Source organism: Drosophila guanche, unplaced genomic scaffold, assembly GCF_900245975.1.
Source record: "Drosophila guanche unplaced genomic scaffold, DGUA_6, whole genome shotgun sequence".
NCBI classification, from domain to species: Eukaryota; Metazoa; Arthropoda; class Insecta; order Diptera; family Drosophilidae; genus Drosophila; species Drosophila guanche.
This window is the reverse complement of record NW_022995743.1, coordinates 7,723,448-7,740,466: the sequence shown is the minus strand read 5'-3', so window position 1 is coordinate 7,740,466 and position 17,019 is coordinate 7,723,448. Positions and strand designations below refer to the sequence as shown.

Below are 17,019 nucleotides of genomic sequence, written 5' to 3'. Positions count from 1 at the left end.
CATCTCACTATCAGGGCGTTGCTGTTGGAAAACGATATACCTTATATATATCGATAAGATACGATTATTTAGGCGCGCATTCAACCTCTCATTCAAAAACTCAGCCTGCAACGTTGGAGCCGAATATGAACCAATAATCTCATTAATAAAATAACAATGTTGAATTTCTTGGAGTCCAAATATGTTTGGTTTGATTGTTTAAAATGTTTTTATTTAGATTTCGCATTTTGCAATATTATTCAGTATTTGTATGCATACTTTCTATTAATTTCTGGGTTTTTTCTTTCGTTTTCTACGCCTTTATGATTATATTGTATAACATTTTGTATGAATGAATATTATAGAGTGATAATAATATAAATTATGTATGTAGATCGAATTTGATCGATGCTGTCCATGCGCCTAGTTTCGTGTTAGTGTTCAACATTGGATTGGTATTTAATTTCAATTAATTTAATTAGTTATTGGCTTTACCGTATATCAAAGTGTGTGTATTGTGTGTATTAGATCGGGCGCTTAGAGTTTGATTTTGATTTCTCAACAAGTATCTAGTATTAAGTACATGTTTAAATGTCTATATCGTATTTGTATTTGTATTTGTATTTGCATTACGTGTTTGATTTTCATTTTGTTAATAAATATCTGCTTATGCAGGCGCTTAAAAATCTAAAAGCCAAATACGAAATCGTAAAAACCTAAATTAAAAAAACTCTCGATCTATCCATGCTCCCAACAGCTTCATGGGGAGTTCGATCATCGAAAGTTTCCACGAGATTCAAGAGATTTGCGACTTCAGAGTGCAGTGCAACTGCGAGTCTTATTCATTGCTTCTTTACTGTGTGTTTGCATAAAATATAATCATATAAATATGTATGTGCGGTACTATACCGCTGCGCAAAAGTATAAATTGTAAGGATTAAGGATTAGTGTTGGCTACGACTACCCCATAAAATAATCAATAAATAAATTGCTCTAAGTCAACATATGAGTTAAGATAAAAAGCTAAGCGAGAGTCGCCTTCTGCATGGTATCAGCTGCCTCCAACCCAGTGTATTCCAGTCCATTGCTGCTGCCGCTGCTGCTGTTCTCCTGGTGGGTTTCCTCCTTCACTTATCCACTGAGACGAATTAGTTATTTTGTGAATTAAGACTCCATTGTGCAAACTGCTCCTGCCATTGGCTATTCGCATTTGCCTGTGATGGGGCGGGGAAGAAAAAGGTAAATTGGGTTTAATTTCGAGACATTGCAATGTGAAATATACGATATAGCCATACTCAAGTAAACTCTGGCATGCAAAGGCAATCGAAAAGTGGAAATCAACTACACTAGCTACGGGATACAGGATATACAATAAGTAGAGATATAGATCAAATATATATGATTGTTTCTATCGGGTGCATGTCTAAGTAGGAATAGTAGTAACAAGGATTACAAATGATAAATACAACGACAAGAACAACGTCAAGAATCAATTTGAGTAGGATTTCAGAGCGAAATCCTTTACCTTTTCGGTCCACTCTTGGTTATATGATTGAGATTCGTCGAAATCTGTAATTGTATCAAGTTTTGCGATAAACATACATAAGTGTCATTGATAAGACCAGAAAGAACCAAACAAAAGATCCAACAAACAAAGATAATTCATTCGATTCCTTGTTCAGATTTCAGTAAGCAGCCAACACATGAAACATACGAAAGTATCTAAACTAACTAGGATGGGCTGACAGAGAGCTACGAGATAGAGATACGACTGAGAGTGCATCCGTAATGAGATCTAGTTAGAATGGAATAGAATAGAACAGAGCAGATTGGAGTGGAAACCTAGACAGCTACCTGCGAGTGAATGGATTTGGTGAGCGATTCAATATGTCTCTAGATCAATGGCAATAAGGCAAAGAATATTTTGTGGATATATTTTACCTGAACGAGGAGTATATCTTGTAACCTAACGACGAACGGATTATATATTCAAACTATACTTCATGATATAAGCGTGCATTATCAACTGCAGTTCATCGATTGTCTCACCGATCTCGTGCAGGCCCGGGAACCCCGCCTGGTCATCGTCGATGAAGAGTTCGGGATGGTTCCGATAGCCCAGAATGCGATTCACCTGCGACTGCTCATCGCCAAGGCCGAAAGTATAATCGAAATGAACCGGCGACAAGCGGGAATCATCCATATCTGAATCAGAGTCTGGCTGCGACGTCACGACGGCAGAGGCGCCTTGGCACTCGTATTCCCCGTCGGTGCGGAAGATCTCCTCATACACTTGGCAGTTGCACTCGTTACACTCGCACTGACTCGAGCCCGAGGACTCGCCGCCCTCGACGTGACGATATTCTTTTCGGGTTTTGTTTGTTTTTATTTTGCATTATTCAATTTTTGTAATATGTATTTGCCCGTTTTGTTGACATACAAGAAATGAGGCAAAAATTATAAAAGAAAAAAGAAACCAAGGAACAGAGAAGTAGAAGCGGAAGATTCAACTCAATATTTGCAGCATTTTTTCTTATGCCGTCTATTTGGGTAATAATCTAAAATCAAAAGCAAACAAAAAGTAAGAAAAACACAGTTGAGATTCAGCCTCAACGCAGGCCTCGAAGTAGGAGGAGGTTGTAGAGGATAGGGTACAGGACAAGAGCAACGACGTTGGCACTAACGCGACAGCGACAGCGACCAGGACAACTTACCCAGCGGCAGTATGAAACGAGCCTGGGGCAGGGAGCTTCCACTTTGTCCAGGTCCCGCTGCCCGTCCTGCAAAAGCGATAGAGAGAGAGAGAGAGACCCCAAAAAAAGATACGCACACAGAAACACAGAGAGTTAAGCGTGGAGAGTGGATTGTACATTCCATTCAAGGCGGTGATTGGGTTGTGATTGCAGGGGAGAGGGTGAGTGGAGGAGGCGGGTGTTGGCTCTATAAGCGGTGCTACTACATATCATTCCATGTGCTTCTAATTGTAGCGGTGCATGAGCAGTCCAAGCAACTGGCGGGATCAGATCAGCAAATCTTCATTAGCAATAGCAACTGCATGTCTGCATATCGAGAAGCTTTAAGCGGGGAGCTCATCACAGATATAGACACAGACAGAGAGAGCGAGAGAGAGAGAGAGAGAGAGTGAGCAGAGTGAGGCGGAGAGCGGGGGAGGGTCCAACGATTTACCTGCATTCAGGTCGCTGACCATGTGGGTTATGGCCGAGGTTAGATTATCGGCGGCTTCATTGAGCTCGGCATCGGCTGGACTGGGACTGGCATTGGTGGGACTGTTGGTGCGCATTGGCGGTGGCGCTGCGAATGCGAAGCGTTCAAGAAATGTGTGTGTGTATGGTGTGTGTGTGTGTGTTTGTTGTGTGTGTGCCACAGTGGGGTGTTTGCTCCTCTCCAATTGTGGAGAAGGAGCCATTGAGTGGAGAATTCATATTAATATCTATCCAACTGTTTTACCATCCCAAAATCTCACGCGTTAACCAATTCCCAAAACAAATTTCAATCAATTTTGGACAATACGCAACCAGAAACCCTCCATCCCCATCCCGCATCCCCCATCCCTACTCACTTGCACTGCCATTGGCCGCAAAGGCGCTGCGCATATCGGTGCTGATCAAATTGAGCTGATCCAGTTGGCTCTGGCTGAAGGGTCCATGTCCCTGCTGTTGCTGTTGCTGCTGCTGCATCTGTTGTTGCTGCTGTGCCTGCATCATTTGCTGCTGGCTGACCCGCACTCCAGGTCCACCCATTGGATGCTGCATTTGCTGGGCATGCAGGGCACTCATCGGCGAAGTACCAAGGATGCCAGCTCCCCCTCCGCCAGGCATGGGCGGCGACTTGCCCGAGCGAGGACTTGAGTTGGGCGTGGACCGGGGCGAGGCAGTCTGTTGGTTCTTCAGCATTCGCATCAGTCCTTCCAGCTGCTCCATTAGCTGGCGGCGCGAGTCCTGCAACGCACCGAGATGACCCTCCAGCTCCCCTTTGCGCTGTCGCAACGCACGCAGCTCGTTGATCAGGGCCGGATTCTCGGGGGCCATCTGCTCGGTCTCCTGCTGGCGACGCAGGCGGGCTATCTCCCGCATAATCTCCTTGTTCTTCGACTCCAACTGGGCGATCAGCTCACGCTGGGCACGCGAGTTGTCCGTGCCAATGGGCGTGGCACTCTCCGACATATTCGAAGGCTGCGGAAAAACAGATTGGATGAGTGGCTGGATTGGAAGGTGGCTGTTGCTACTCACTGCTCGGTTCTCCTGGGCCAGACGTGCCGCATAGCGGGCAATCAGGCGATGCTCCTCATCGTTGGCCGAGGCGGCGGCTAGTCTAGAGATGGTGGTGCCGCCGCCGCCGCCAGTGCAGGCGGCACTGTCTATGCTGCGGCCGGTGGCCCGCGAGTCGAGGGTGCTGGAGCGGTCGAAGATGCCGGGCGGTAGGTGGCCGTGGTGGGCGCCGGCGAGGGCCAGCGTGGGATCGTTGAAACCGTTGTGCGAGGGCAAAGGCGAGGGCGGCACGATGTGCGACAGGTTGAGGGTCTTTTCGGGCTGGTCCGGGAACCGTGGCAACACTTGCGTCGTCTTCTCGGGCACACAGCGGAAGCTCTTGCGCAGCGAGTGACCAATCTGTTTGCTGGGCGACTTGTAGCTCGAGTACTCCTTGACCTCGTGATCGTTTTGGTGATTCAGCGATGTCTTGCCGTGCCAAAAGCACTCCTGGCACAATTGGTAGGCGTGGCACCGCTGACAACGGTAACGAAATCCGGTGAAGTTTTCCTTGTGACAAACAGAGCAGATCGTCGGATGCACAATCGTCTCCACGGTGGCCAGCCTATGCAGCAGTGGCAGCCACACGAGGCACGAGGGGCCCGGTTCGGACATAAGTGTTGCCATAAAATCGTTCACCGTCACCTTGTTCTCCGCCGGAAAGATCTCCTCCTCGAGGCCCTCCTTGTAATGGAATGTAGGCGACTCATAGACAGCCGCCGGCAATGCCAGCACCTCCCGCAGGAATTCCCCCAACTTCCAGGCCACCAGCTGTCCGGCTCCATCCGAAATCTGTGAAAAGATATCTGCAACGCACGAAATAGAATATGGATTAGTCTGTAGATTAAGTCTCGCTCTCTCTCTCTCTCTCTCTATCTGTCCTAACTGACCCCTTACTCACATCTAAGTTTGTCCACCAGCTTGCCAGAGCACATAGTGGCCAGTGCCACTTTGATGGAGAACACACGAATCTTTCCCGAGTTATCACTGCGATGAATAAGAGAATTCAAATTAATTTAAAGGGGATTTATTAAAGGATGTCAGATAATGTCCACCCACCTTGTATATGCAGCAAGCAGCCAGTTGAGCAAGAGACCCGCTTTGGAGTCCACCGGCACCTGCTGGGCGGTGGGCAGACGTTTGTTCAGATTGTGATACAGCGAGGACACGAGCGTCTCCAGCCGTGCCACACTGACCTCGCTCTGTGGCTCCAGAGTGTTCAGTCCATTCTCGCGGAATGCCTCGATCACGTTCCATATGTCCACCAAGTGCAGATTTGTCGACTTCTGTATGTAGCGCAGCTTCGAGGCTGTCCTGTACGAGGCAAAGCGTATGGAATCGAAGGTCTGTAGACGCAGATCCTGCAGGATGGCCACCCGCGGCTCCAGCTCCATTCTGATGTGCTGGCTGCAATTTAATTAAAACATAATATCCACATACACATTATTATAATAGAACATAATAATAGTTTTCACAACAAACAATCTGGGTCATCGCTTGTGTGTGTGTGTGTGTGTGTGGCAGCCACAGGACACGTACAGGACATACCAACACAGGCATTCCCATCACCACTCCCAACCCCACATAGTTTGTTCTCTCTCTCTATTTTCTTTTTTATTACAAGTTCCATTGTGTTTGGGCGTCTGCCTTCGACATCCTTCATGAGGTTGTCGTTGTCGTTATCGTCTGGCTGGCGACAGCCACAGCAACGGAGGCCACTGTGGCACGCGTTGGCTCCCCCGTGGCATTCGCCGGATGTGGAAGTGAGCAATCCACAGAGGCAGAACTCTTCCAGAGGCAGAACACCCTTCCATTTTGCAGCTACTGATTGGAACAATGCAAATTTAATAATCCGCCACCAACGCTCAAAGTTTTTACTTTCATAAACCGCTTTGCCAGTCCAATTAATCGACAAAAGGCTTCTGCTATACTCCCTATCTCTCACTCTCTCTCTTTCCTCATGTCCCATGCGCAGCATCCTCATAATTTCCTTGTTGAGTCAATGGCAAGCATAATTCATGGAACGACAACTTCAGACTTCACAAGTTGCTGTCGCATCACGCTTCTCGTTCCAAGACTTCAAATTGATTTTCCATCTCTCAGAACAGACAAAATAAAAGAAATCATAACGGATATAGACAAGAATGGTTTCAAAATGGAAAATATCCGGCAATCATTCTTCATACTGGTAGAAGGTAATACCAAAGTAGAGGCTCTTTCAATAATAAATGTGCCAGGTACATCTTTTGCTATTTTTTCGTTTTTTTGGAATTACTCGTAAAGCGGATGCATCCAACTCTGCGCTATACATTTTATGCTTTGCACTCAAAATGTACCCAGCAACTGTAGCTTTAAATAACCTTTACAAAAAGGAGAAAGAGGACCTCAGTGAGTCATCATACGAAAAACAAAATAAGTAAGGAACGAGTGTAATCAGAGAACTTCTCTATGGAGATCTGGTTTCAATTTCTGTCTCATAGCGCACACACACACATATTGTGTCTGCACTGTCCTTTGCTGTCGTGTCCTTTCTGGCCAATTTAAAGAAGTCCTGCCATTTAAATTCTGCTTCCTTTTCCTGCCACGTCCTCGTCTTTACAAAATGATATTTGTAGCAGACCACATCGCCACCCACAGGGGGCTGTGGAGTGAGGGAACAAAAATGGAATTCAATTTCCAAAACTACAAACTTTTTGTGTGAAAGATGAGGAGCTGATGAAGATGATGATGGCAGGGCATCAAGCCCGTGGAAGTAGAACTAGGAGGGAGGGCAGGATGCTGCTGGTGATGACTTTGATGATGATGAAGATGACTCATAAGGCGCTCTTCTTTTCCACCACTTGGGCATACGAAATAGAGCAACAACAGTCGTCGTAACACATAAATACATAACCCACTGAAGAAAATCAAGTTTACATATGTACATACATATTTGCATATGTCTATTTATGTATTTTTTGAATGGAAATTCTCTAATCCGCTAAGAAACCTTCTTAGAAATCTAAAAACACACAAAATGTATCTTCAAGTGCTCGTTTAAAGATTAGACCTGTTTTCATTTTCTCAGCGTACACATATGCACCCACACACACACACACACACACACACACACACACAACGCAATCACGTATTCTTGGAGAACGATGCAGAATGCTGGGAAGCTTTGCAAACATTTGCGCACGAAAGTATGCAACAAGACCTGGCTGAATAATTTGAGTTTTGGCCAGGAAGGAAAGAGCGAGCATAAAGAGGAGGAAGGAGACAGAGAGAGAGAGAATGCAGAGAGGGGTGCGGCATGGTGAGGGAATTCCGCATTGCCAGGGGCTGCAGCTGAGGCTCTTCTGCCGCTAACGCCGCTGCTTCGAGCCAAGAGCGATGACATCCTGCTGCTCCTCTTCTACGAGTTTGTGCCAAGTGGCCGCCCTCCGATTACACACATACAGAGGGGCAAAGCAGGGCCGGGAAAGACCCCTATTTGTGTCATTCAGAGAACTCAGCACTAAAAAATTCTCTTTTCAGTCGTTGTCAGCATAAATGTATGTGTGTACGAGTGTGTACATAATGTGCATAAATAAATTCCATCGCAAAATGCTCTCACGACACCTCACCAAAACCCACACGTTTTTCCCCTTTTAAATGGGATTTCCCCAATTGCCACTTTTGTGCTCCTCCAACCGCAATTGTTTCCAGGCCTTTGCCGCTGCTACTGTTGCTGTTTTGGGGCTTTGGGGAATGTGGTCAAGCAGCCGCAATTCATGCAGATGACTTGCTTGCTTTACTTAGTCGCCATTTACATGCATTTAATCTTCCCCAGCAAGCCGCAAAACTTTCCTAATCGAAACTGCTCTTCGGGCGACACTTTGACAAGAACTTTCGATGCAACTTTCAGACATCTCAAACGTTGGGTCTATGTCAACAGACTCGAATGTCATTACCGGAGGAAATTGCAATTGGTTTCAGGTTGGGGCACAGCATCGCGACGGCTGGCTTGCTCCTCGGAAATGGGTTGACCGGAATGAGGGCAAGCTTAATATGTATTGTAGGTTCATAAATATATATATACAATGTGAATATAAATAAAAACGTACATATACGATGTCGTCTATTTATGACATGAAATATCATGGAGATATTTCGAAATCTATCAAACTGTCTGGGGCTATAAATATGAATGGAAATGAATGTAAAAAGTTTCAAAATGTTTCGTCTAGATATAAGGATTATCCATTTAATTCAATCAAGACAAGGAAAAGTTATAATTAACTTTTACTGAATACTTAGCAGAAACATTGAATCATTCGTCATTCACCCACTGCATAGGTGACCTCAAGTGAACCCTAGTCCGAGGTAGAAGCAGGAGCTCACGTAGATGCTCGATTGGCTAACGGACCAGCAAGAAGGAGCATTGAAAAAAATAGGAGCAAAAAGAGAGCGAAGCAGCATAGATGAACTATGAATGGGTGGGGGTTGGCAGGGTGGCACGGACGATGGCGTGTCCAGGGAACTGCATCAAAAGATTTCAAAGTTCTTTCCTCTGCATTGCTTTGCTTTTTGTGCTTTTCCCGCAACAGAAATTAAACAAGTTTTGGTTGAAAGTTGTCCCGTGTCCGGTGCCGTGTCCCTGTCCGTGTCGGTGTCCTGTTTTGTTCTGTACGCTGACTGCTGTGTTGTGTTCCATTTGCGTGCCAGAGAAATCAAAGTGAGAAATAACCAACCGAACACTAGCGATGATAGCCGGGCCACATAATTTTGCAATTTCAGTCGTTTACAGAGAGCTAAGCAGGAATGGCGGGATAGCAGGAGGGAAATCGTTTCGTTTCCATGAAAATTCCTGCTTTTCCGTTTCTGAAACGAGTCAACAGGCAGACAGAGCACGAGGTCGAGGTGGGTTTGCATGTCTGGCAAAAATGATGATCGACTAAAATCGCAGCAGGCCGTGCAATAACCTTTTTTCCCCCTTAGCAAACTAAAGCAAAGCAACCCAAAGGCAGGGGCCAGACACTAACTGGAACTGCTACGTTCTTAATTGAAAAATTTAGCCAAACAATCTGCTGCCGCCTAAAACTTCGATATACACAAACACAGTGTACGCTTGGATACATGAAACATCAGGGCACACAAGTAGTGAGTACATTTTTGGGTGGTAGCTACACTGTACATGCAGACACGTAATTTCCTACACAGGAATGCAGCAGGTACAAACACACACATATGCTCCAATAGTCATAATTGATTGCTCCAAATGGGCGCCCGGCACTCCCAAATTCGATCCAATGGACGACAGGAAAATCCAACAAAAATTAGTTCATGAACACAACAAAAAGCTATTCTCTGGGCTGTGACGAAGCAGAAAAAAATCCAACAGAAGACAGCAGAAGCACAAGCTGGAAGGAAGTTGTGTCCCAGTTAGAGGCAACTGTCATCATCCTCGTCAGACTGCACACGGAGTAATTATGTGTGCAGCGCACAAATGGGAGCATTCACTGTAGGGAGCATTCTCTCAGGGCGGGGGAGGGTAATGCCTGGGCAAAGCTTGCATTGCCTGTGCCACTTACAACAACTCAAATGGTAAATGCAAAATGCAAAATGCACATTCCACAGCACCACAAAGTCCCATTAGTCGACGGATGCCGCTGTTGCTGCCTCTCAAGGATTACCAAAGGGATTGAGCCAGCACTATGGGGGGATTTGTGGGAATGGATTGAGAGCGCGGTGGACGCATAGAAGCGTTAGGACTTGAGACCCAGTGGGAGAGTTGCTTCTTTGATGTTGTTTTGTCAGCCCAGGGCTTGAGGAGTTTACTTTTGCCATAATCCTCAGATATCTAACAGAGTCGGGTGGACTGTCACGTCACTTTGCAGATAGCAATTCTGACAGCCAAAAAAGAAGAAAGCCGCAGCGCAGTCGATCGCCGTTCAGTCAAGGTCATGGGCGAGTGAGTGAGCGAAAGCGAGAGAGAAATAAGTAATGCGATAAGCTCCGTCTTGCGTAAACTGTGTGACAAAAGAAGGTGCAAAGCTGCGATCTGTTTTTTTTGCCTTATTTGTTGCAGTCTAAATTATCTACCTGGTGATGGGTTACTTTATTCTCTCTTTCTCTTTGTGCTCTCTTTGATTTACAGCTACTACGTGTAGAAGCTGATGATATTGCTTGAAGCTTTAACTGAAAACAAATACATTTTCCATTACATTACAAATTGAATAAGCAAATTAGCACGTACATACATTGGTACAAGGCCCGCACCTGCACTCAGATCTCAGCTGCCCACACTGTAAATCAACCCGTTACACATTCCTCTCGAAACATGCAAATTCCTGTCTAAGCAATTTCGCAATTGATTGAGCGAAAGAGAGAGAGGAGTAGATTAACTTGAGTTTGGACAGATACAGATCTCTCGGGGTGTGACAACGTCTCGCTAGACAATGAATGGATCCATCGATGACAATCCCTTGTATAATTAGCATAGATGAGTGAACGACTCTACGTAAATGTTTTTCATTCTATACTTTTGTGACCTAGTCGAGGAGTCACGCCTTATTTTTGGCATAAACAAACCTTAGATGTTTTGCGGGGAAGCCGCATAGAAAATCGAAACGAAAACTCAAGCTGAAACAATTGTAAATGGTCAGCTAATTGCCCAAACGAGTCCAACAACGGACAGTGGGGGAGACAGACACAAGTATGCCAAAGTATTTTACACAGATACACGAAAAGAAAACACGAGAAGGCGGGACGGGGAGTGTGTGGCGAAACCAAAATGTAGGGAAATTGTGTCTGCCATGGGCTTTTCCCACTAGGAACTTTGCCCACGCGCTACGCCACACACACACACAACATGTCTTACGAAATGGAACATCAAAATACACAGCATTCCGTGTGGGCAGTTTTTCTCATTTCACGATCCATTTGGAGTCCCGCTATCAGAGGCGGGCAGCCAGCCAGCCAGTGATAGCGATCTGCAAATCAAATATACCGCAACCGATAAGATATACTCGTGCTCGTTCACTTCGCATAGCTCGGGGCTGAACAGAATCGCCTCTCTGTCTGTCTGTCTGTCTGCCTGCCTGTGTGTCTGGCTTGGGGGCAGTGAAAATTGAGCAATTTTTGTGCAATCTTTTGGCATGGGGCAGCGACTACAGTCAAGTCAATCAACTGTAATCGGAATGAGAATGGAAATGGAATTTGAAACAGAATTCGAAGAGGTTGCGACAAAGAAAACTGACAAGCACAAGCCGCAGCACATCGTACAACAAATCAATGCGGGCCAGGGCTAAAGTGGACTCAAGTCATAGACCAAGACTCACCTCCATCAAGTGGCAACGCAGTCTTCCGTCTGGCATACTATTTCTCTTTGGCGTTTGTTCTTACATTTTGTTTTTTCTTTTGCATAAATCTATAATGAGATTTAAAATGCAACTGTCGCAGATAATGGCATTGTCCACGATTCCGAGCAATCAATGCAGCTTACTGGGCACGGACAGGAGTATGATATAACATTTAAAACCGATTTTAATTTTACGTTCCACTAAAAAATAATGATTACATTTACGTTTAGCCAATTCTCTAAATATGTATTTAAAATACCCCAAAAAATCGAATAAACAACAGCAGTAAATATGTATCGATATATAAACAATTAATTAAACTATTGGCACGTTTCTGAAGCGGAAGTACATTTCCTAATTATTTGTAGTTTCCCACATAAGTACAAACATACAATGTTTACCAACAAAAGCGAAAGATGGAAACGATTTCCTTTGATATTTCCTATTTCCCTTGGTATTGTTTATAGAATAATCAAGTAGGCATTGAAATCAATGCAAATTACAACGAGTAATCATTTCCAGCTGTCTAAACAGAAGCCCCATTTGGCGTCCACAGTAGAGTCCTAAATGTGAGTAGTTGATGCTACATTGTATAATCTCATATTATCCTTTTTTATTAGCCTAAGATCATGTCTTGCTGCAAACGTTTCTGTCGAGTCTGTCGTCGTTGGTACTGCTGCAGTGGAAGCCCGACCTGCTGTTGTGGTGCCTATCGTGGTCCCTGCTCTGGACCGTGCGGTGGCCCCTGTCATGGTGACAGCTGTGGACCCTGCTGCGGCAACTGTTCCTGCTCCTGTGTGATGTGCTCTAGTGGCATCGGAACATGCGGTCAGCCCCGTGGCAGATCCTGCTTGCCCCGAAGGTGCTGAACTTGATGGATTAGTGGCGTTTGGATTTTACTGTGTGTGATAATTGGGATACTACAAAATTGTGTTGTATGTGAAATGAATACATGTTTCGATTATCTTTTTATGGAGTGGGGGGTACCCTACCTGGGTAGGGTGGACGGTCTTTTGGCTAAAAATAACCATCTTACTCATCCATGCGGTGCTTGAGGGGAGGCTTCACGCTCGACTTGCCTGCAATCTCGTTTAGCCACCGCCTGTAATGGAAATCCTTCTCGCCATAGTTGAATGGGTCTTGGATATGGACCCGTCGATGGGCTACGAGGGAAGAGAAGGGGCAGGCAAGGAGAGTAAATGCGATTACGGGCATAAACGATTAATTTTATTGCATTTAGCTCGGTCTCTTGTTTTATAAACTAATTAAAGCACACAGAGTGGACAGCTCAGCTCCAGTTCTCTTTGACCCTGCTGCACTGTCCCATTTTCCCCCTCCAGCCATTGCCCGATTTGAACGGCTTGAACGACTTCAAAGCTAGACAAAACAACAGACAAAAAAGGGTTAATTGTCTATTCCATCCTATCTCCCTTCTCTTTCTTTGATGGTCACTCTTGTAAAATCCCTGGCCCTCTTCCCACTCTTCCTTTCTTTACGCTCTCTTGCTCGCAATGGAGGTTGCAGTTATTCTAATTCCATTACTCTTACAGAGAGGAGTCTCTAACTTTTAAATATCTGATGCAGCAGACACTACATGCATCCATAGACTTGCGACTTGCAAGGGTATCAGTTGCTTCGACTTCTCGTCCTGACTTTTTCATTCTGTTTTGCGTCTGTTTTCCATTTACTTCTTTGGTTTTGGGGACAAGTGAGCAATGTTTTCTAGGCCGAAATTACTCCGTGGCGTGGCCCTTGCTTCGAGTTCCCTTTGTGCTCTTTCTCTTGCCTTTGTTGTTGTCATGTTGTGAGTGGTTTGATTCTTTTTATGCTCTCTTTCTATGTTGTGCGTGCGTGTGTGTGCACTGCTCTTGTTTTACTTTTTTCATGTCATGCCTCATTTAGCTTTTCACAACATTTCCACCAAGCGAACGAACACAAGCAACCGCCAACGTGTGTCGCACTCACTCAGAAATAGTATCTGGTAATCTGGAGCACTGCTTCCTAATACTCTTCACACGCCTCACACAAAATTAACCCAAAGAAACTAGGGTAGCCGTGTGTTTGGGAGCGTATCAAAGAGCTAGAATAAACTGGAGGAATGTTCCATTGCGCCCAAAAATAATTTATGTTCGGTTAATTGAATTTAATTGAAGGTAAAATCTTCCAGGGAATATCACATTTATTCCTTACAAAGTAACAAATACAAGAAAGCACATATGCAGTTACTTTTTGTTTACCTATTTCCCGCGTACAATCATTAAATATTTCTAAACTAATTTCCCTTTGATTCATTGTAAATGATATAAATAATGTTTCATTTGATGCGAATTCCGATTGTGAAAATAATCTATGCAATTTTTTGAAAGTGAAATTTTCTACTATCAAGTGACACGCACACCCTCAAACGATCTATTTATTGCTTGTTTATACTTGTAAATGGGTGTAGGTGTTTGAATTCCAACACTCGACTCGTGTCGTCTTGGCTTGATTCTACATTTCGACGGCGCTTTCGGCTTAGCACCTGCTCTTCGTGTGAGCCGAGGGCCCCACTCTCGTTGCCTCTCACCTCTCTACCCGCCCCGACTGTCTCTTTCTGGCCAGTGGGGATGGGTGCTGAGCAGCAGCCGCCGTTTTTCAAATGCTAAAATTGGCGATTAGTCAAAATGATGTCACCGAGTTATTTTGATTGTTTTTATTTTATTTTACTATTTGTATATGTATACGTACATATACATATGTGTATGTACTACATACTTGTTTGACTTTTGCATTTTGGTGACATCTTCCCTATAAATTCCAAATAATTGTTTTCGTTAAAAGTGAGGAAATGCGCTCTGCTGCAGATAAGCGCAATGCTGGATTGTCTCGATGGGTTCCCTATCGGCCATTACAAATGACATTTTATCCACAACTTCCTGACAAAATCGAATTATTAGACATACTTCTTAAGGGGGTCGGTCTCACTCTATTGCTCGGAAGAGAAACTACGAGAATGCACATTCTTGATCAGCATCAGAATTTGTAGTGATTAAGCGGCAGTGAAATTCATACAGCTCCCAAAACGTTCTTGAACACCCAAAGCCAACCCAATTATACAATTTCCTAGTAGCGATATGATAGAATAAGTTATCCAAGTGCAACTAAATCCATACACTGCCAGATAAACATAGTTTCACCAAGGGTATTTCCAGGTTCGACCCCCGCTCGGCCCTATCATTCTCGCCCAATTAATCAGCAGACTGACAGTCTGCCATATGGCAACGGGGTCCAATATCTGATCTAATCGCCTAATGAAAATTTAGCAAAATTAAGTGAAAACTCAATTGAACTCACCGCCTTACCCCTCACTCGATAACCACATTAAATAACGACACGATGGACACGATGGTGGGGCAGGAGCCTCCCTGGGGCGTGGCATGACAATTTATTCGGTTAAAATATTTCAGAACGATTTCCAGACAAAAGCTACTGCACAGACAATGTGGCGAAGGGGGACCCAGTGTGGGGTAGACTGCTTTTTTTATGAATGAACATTTTCGCTGCGTCGCACACAATAACGGGAAAACTCTACTACGCAGCCCACGTCAAAAGTGGAATGAAAATTGAGCAATTTTCGCTGCACGAAGCCCGTTGGGGGGTTTTGTGATATTGCCATTGTTTTTGCTGTATCTTCCGTTATGTCTTGTTTACCTTTTGTAATTAGCAACGTTTCTTTTGCGTCACTTTTCGCCCTGCGCGTCTTCGATGGAGTAGCGGCTGAGCTGCTTCTTCTTCTTCACTTCTTGTAACTAACTGTTTTTTCTCTTAACTTTTTTTATTTTTTCGATTTAATTTTCACCTGCTGTTCGTACTGCAAAAATTACACTTTCCAGAGAGGCTGCGCCCTTTGGCCCTTTGTACAAATATTTAAGCCAATAAACTTCTTTTACACACACACACACACACGCGCGGAAGAGCGAGGGCAGCAGAGCCGAGTTTTAATCCGCGCTGGAGCACATATACACTTTTAGATGAATGAAGAAGGGGGGAGAGGGGGCGCAGATAAACTTTCGCACGAGAGTTTGGCGTTGACGTGTTGGTACCAGCGCATATCTTATCAATTTTGTTTACCAAGTCTTTTTAAAAAATAAAACAAAGATGTGAACCAGTGTGACCGCGGAGTTATCGATAAAATATACCAGCAGACCCTCGGAAATATACCAAAATATACCCTTCATTTGCGAAATATACTGTAAATATACCGTAATTCTGAAATCATTTTCCTCGATTTTGATGTTCTATTTAATATTACTAGCTTGCAAAGACTTTCACCACTTAAACAATAATTTAATCCGATTGAAAAATCAATTTTTCTTATTGTAAATACTCCTTTTTATTAGATTGTATATCTTATGACCTTATATTTTACAAATTTGTATTTTAATTTTGTTTTAAATCAGCTTTTCTGGAAGCAAGGGAACTTTTTCTTCAGTGTGTAAATGTATGTAAGTTATTAAGAGAGACACATGTATATTAACTGATAACATTGAACATTATTTAAAAATAGAGCGCGCAACAAAAGAGGAAAATAAACTCTATTGTTTGTCTGAAAGGGAACATTAGTAAATATTACAGTAAGCTCGGAGTGGGTTTGGGGGGCAGTTCTTATATATATACAAAATTATTGGCGCTAGGTTCTGGCTTATAAATTGAAATTACATTTTTCTTTTGCTAAGGAACACCGGATAATAATGACAAAATCATCATTAACGTATTAAGTAGCTAATTCTTAATTGGAAATAAATAACTAAATAAATACTATAACCCATATATTGTCTATAGTAAAATATTAATATATTTTATTTTAAATTTAGTTTTTGTCATTAGTTCATTAGTTCAAACTCCCTTCGCAAAGGAAAAGAGCTTTCAAACTCCCATAACAAACCAAGGGAGCTTTCCAAGCTAAGGTGTCGACAACAGGATAATACGTCACAAAAACTTCAGTGGCGCCAGGTAAATAACACGGCGATTTTTGATCCTACGTAATGGAAATTCTCCAGGGAAGTTCTCTCCTGTTTCTAAACGGTCAGGGAAATTCTCTCCTGCCAGAAGCTCTAGCAAGCACTATTACGGATCCTTTAAACAGGGGCGAAAAAGGTGGGAGCTTAAAAAAGTTGGTCCTTTTTTACCTGCTTACCATAGCTTGCGGTATGTTGCGGTAAGTTTAAAAGGTTTCGTGAGTGGGAAAGGTTGCTGGCCAACCTGGCTTTGTTGGCACTATTTCCATTTTATACGCCATCTGTTGATATTTACACAAACTTATTTTTCTAACTATCGATGCACACCCGTACTTTATGCGATTTTTCAACGTTTAACAGCACTGCGATTGGTGTCTCATCTGTGTCCTTCAGTCTTTGTCAGCAAGGACTCGTGTGCCTTCAGCAGCTAGCTATTGTCAGTGAGCAAAC

The 17,019-nt window shown here is 43.9% G+C and overlaps 1 protein-coding gene and 1 long non-coding RNA gene across 11 annotated transcripts; one reads left to right on the top strand and one right to left on the bottom strand.

The window, feature by feature from the left end:
• Window positions 1-213: 213 nt before the first annotated feature.
• LOC117581414 (dystrobrevin beta) lies at window positions 214-15,723 on the bottom strand. 10 transcript variants are annotated; one of them, XM_034268572.1, is made up of 10 exons: window positions 15,263-15,723; window positions 5,307-5,654; window positions 5,149-5,234; window positions 4,230-5,053; window positions 3,560-4,172; window positions 3,166-3,291; window positions 2,694-2,759; window positions 2,029-2,343; window positions 1,505-1,548; window positions 214-1,193 (listed from the first exon to the last, which is right to left on the bottom strand). In XM_034268572.1, the coding sequence occupies exons 2-10, from the start codon at window positions 5,639-5,641 to the stop codon at window positions 1,128-1,130; spliced, it is 2,475 nt and encodes an 824-aa protein (XP_034124463.1). In that variant the 5' UTR covers window positions 5,642-5,654; window positions 15,263-15,723; the 3' UTR covers window positions 214-1,127. The 10 variants fall into 10 exon arrangements, 9 of the variants coding, with proteins under 9 accessions (XP_034124463.1, XP_034124493.1, XP_034124514.1 ...); XR_004573653.1 differs by having other exon boundaries at window positions 1,097-1,193; window positions 1,921-2,343; window positions 15,263-15,722; XM_034268602.1 differs by lacking the exon at window positions 1,505-1,548 and having other exon boundaries at window positions 15,263-15,722.
• On the top strand, window positions 12,056-12,521 carry LOC117581449. Its single transcript, XR_004573656.1, has 2 exons — window positions 12,056-12,141; window positions 12,193-12,521. It is a non-coding gene; the product is annotated as an uncharacterized LOC117581449 (long non-coding RNA).
• Window positions 15,724-17,019: the final 1,296 nt, after the last annotated feature.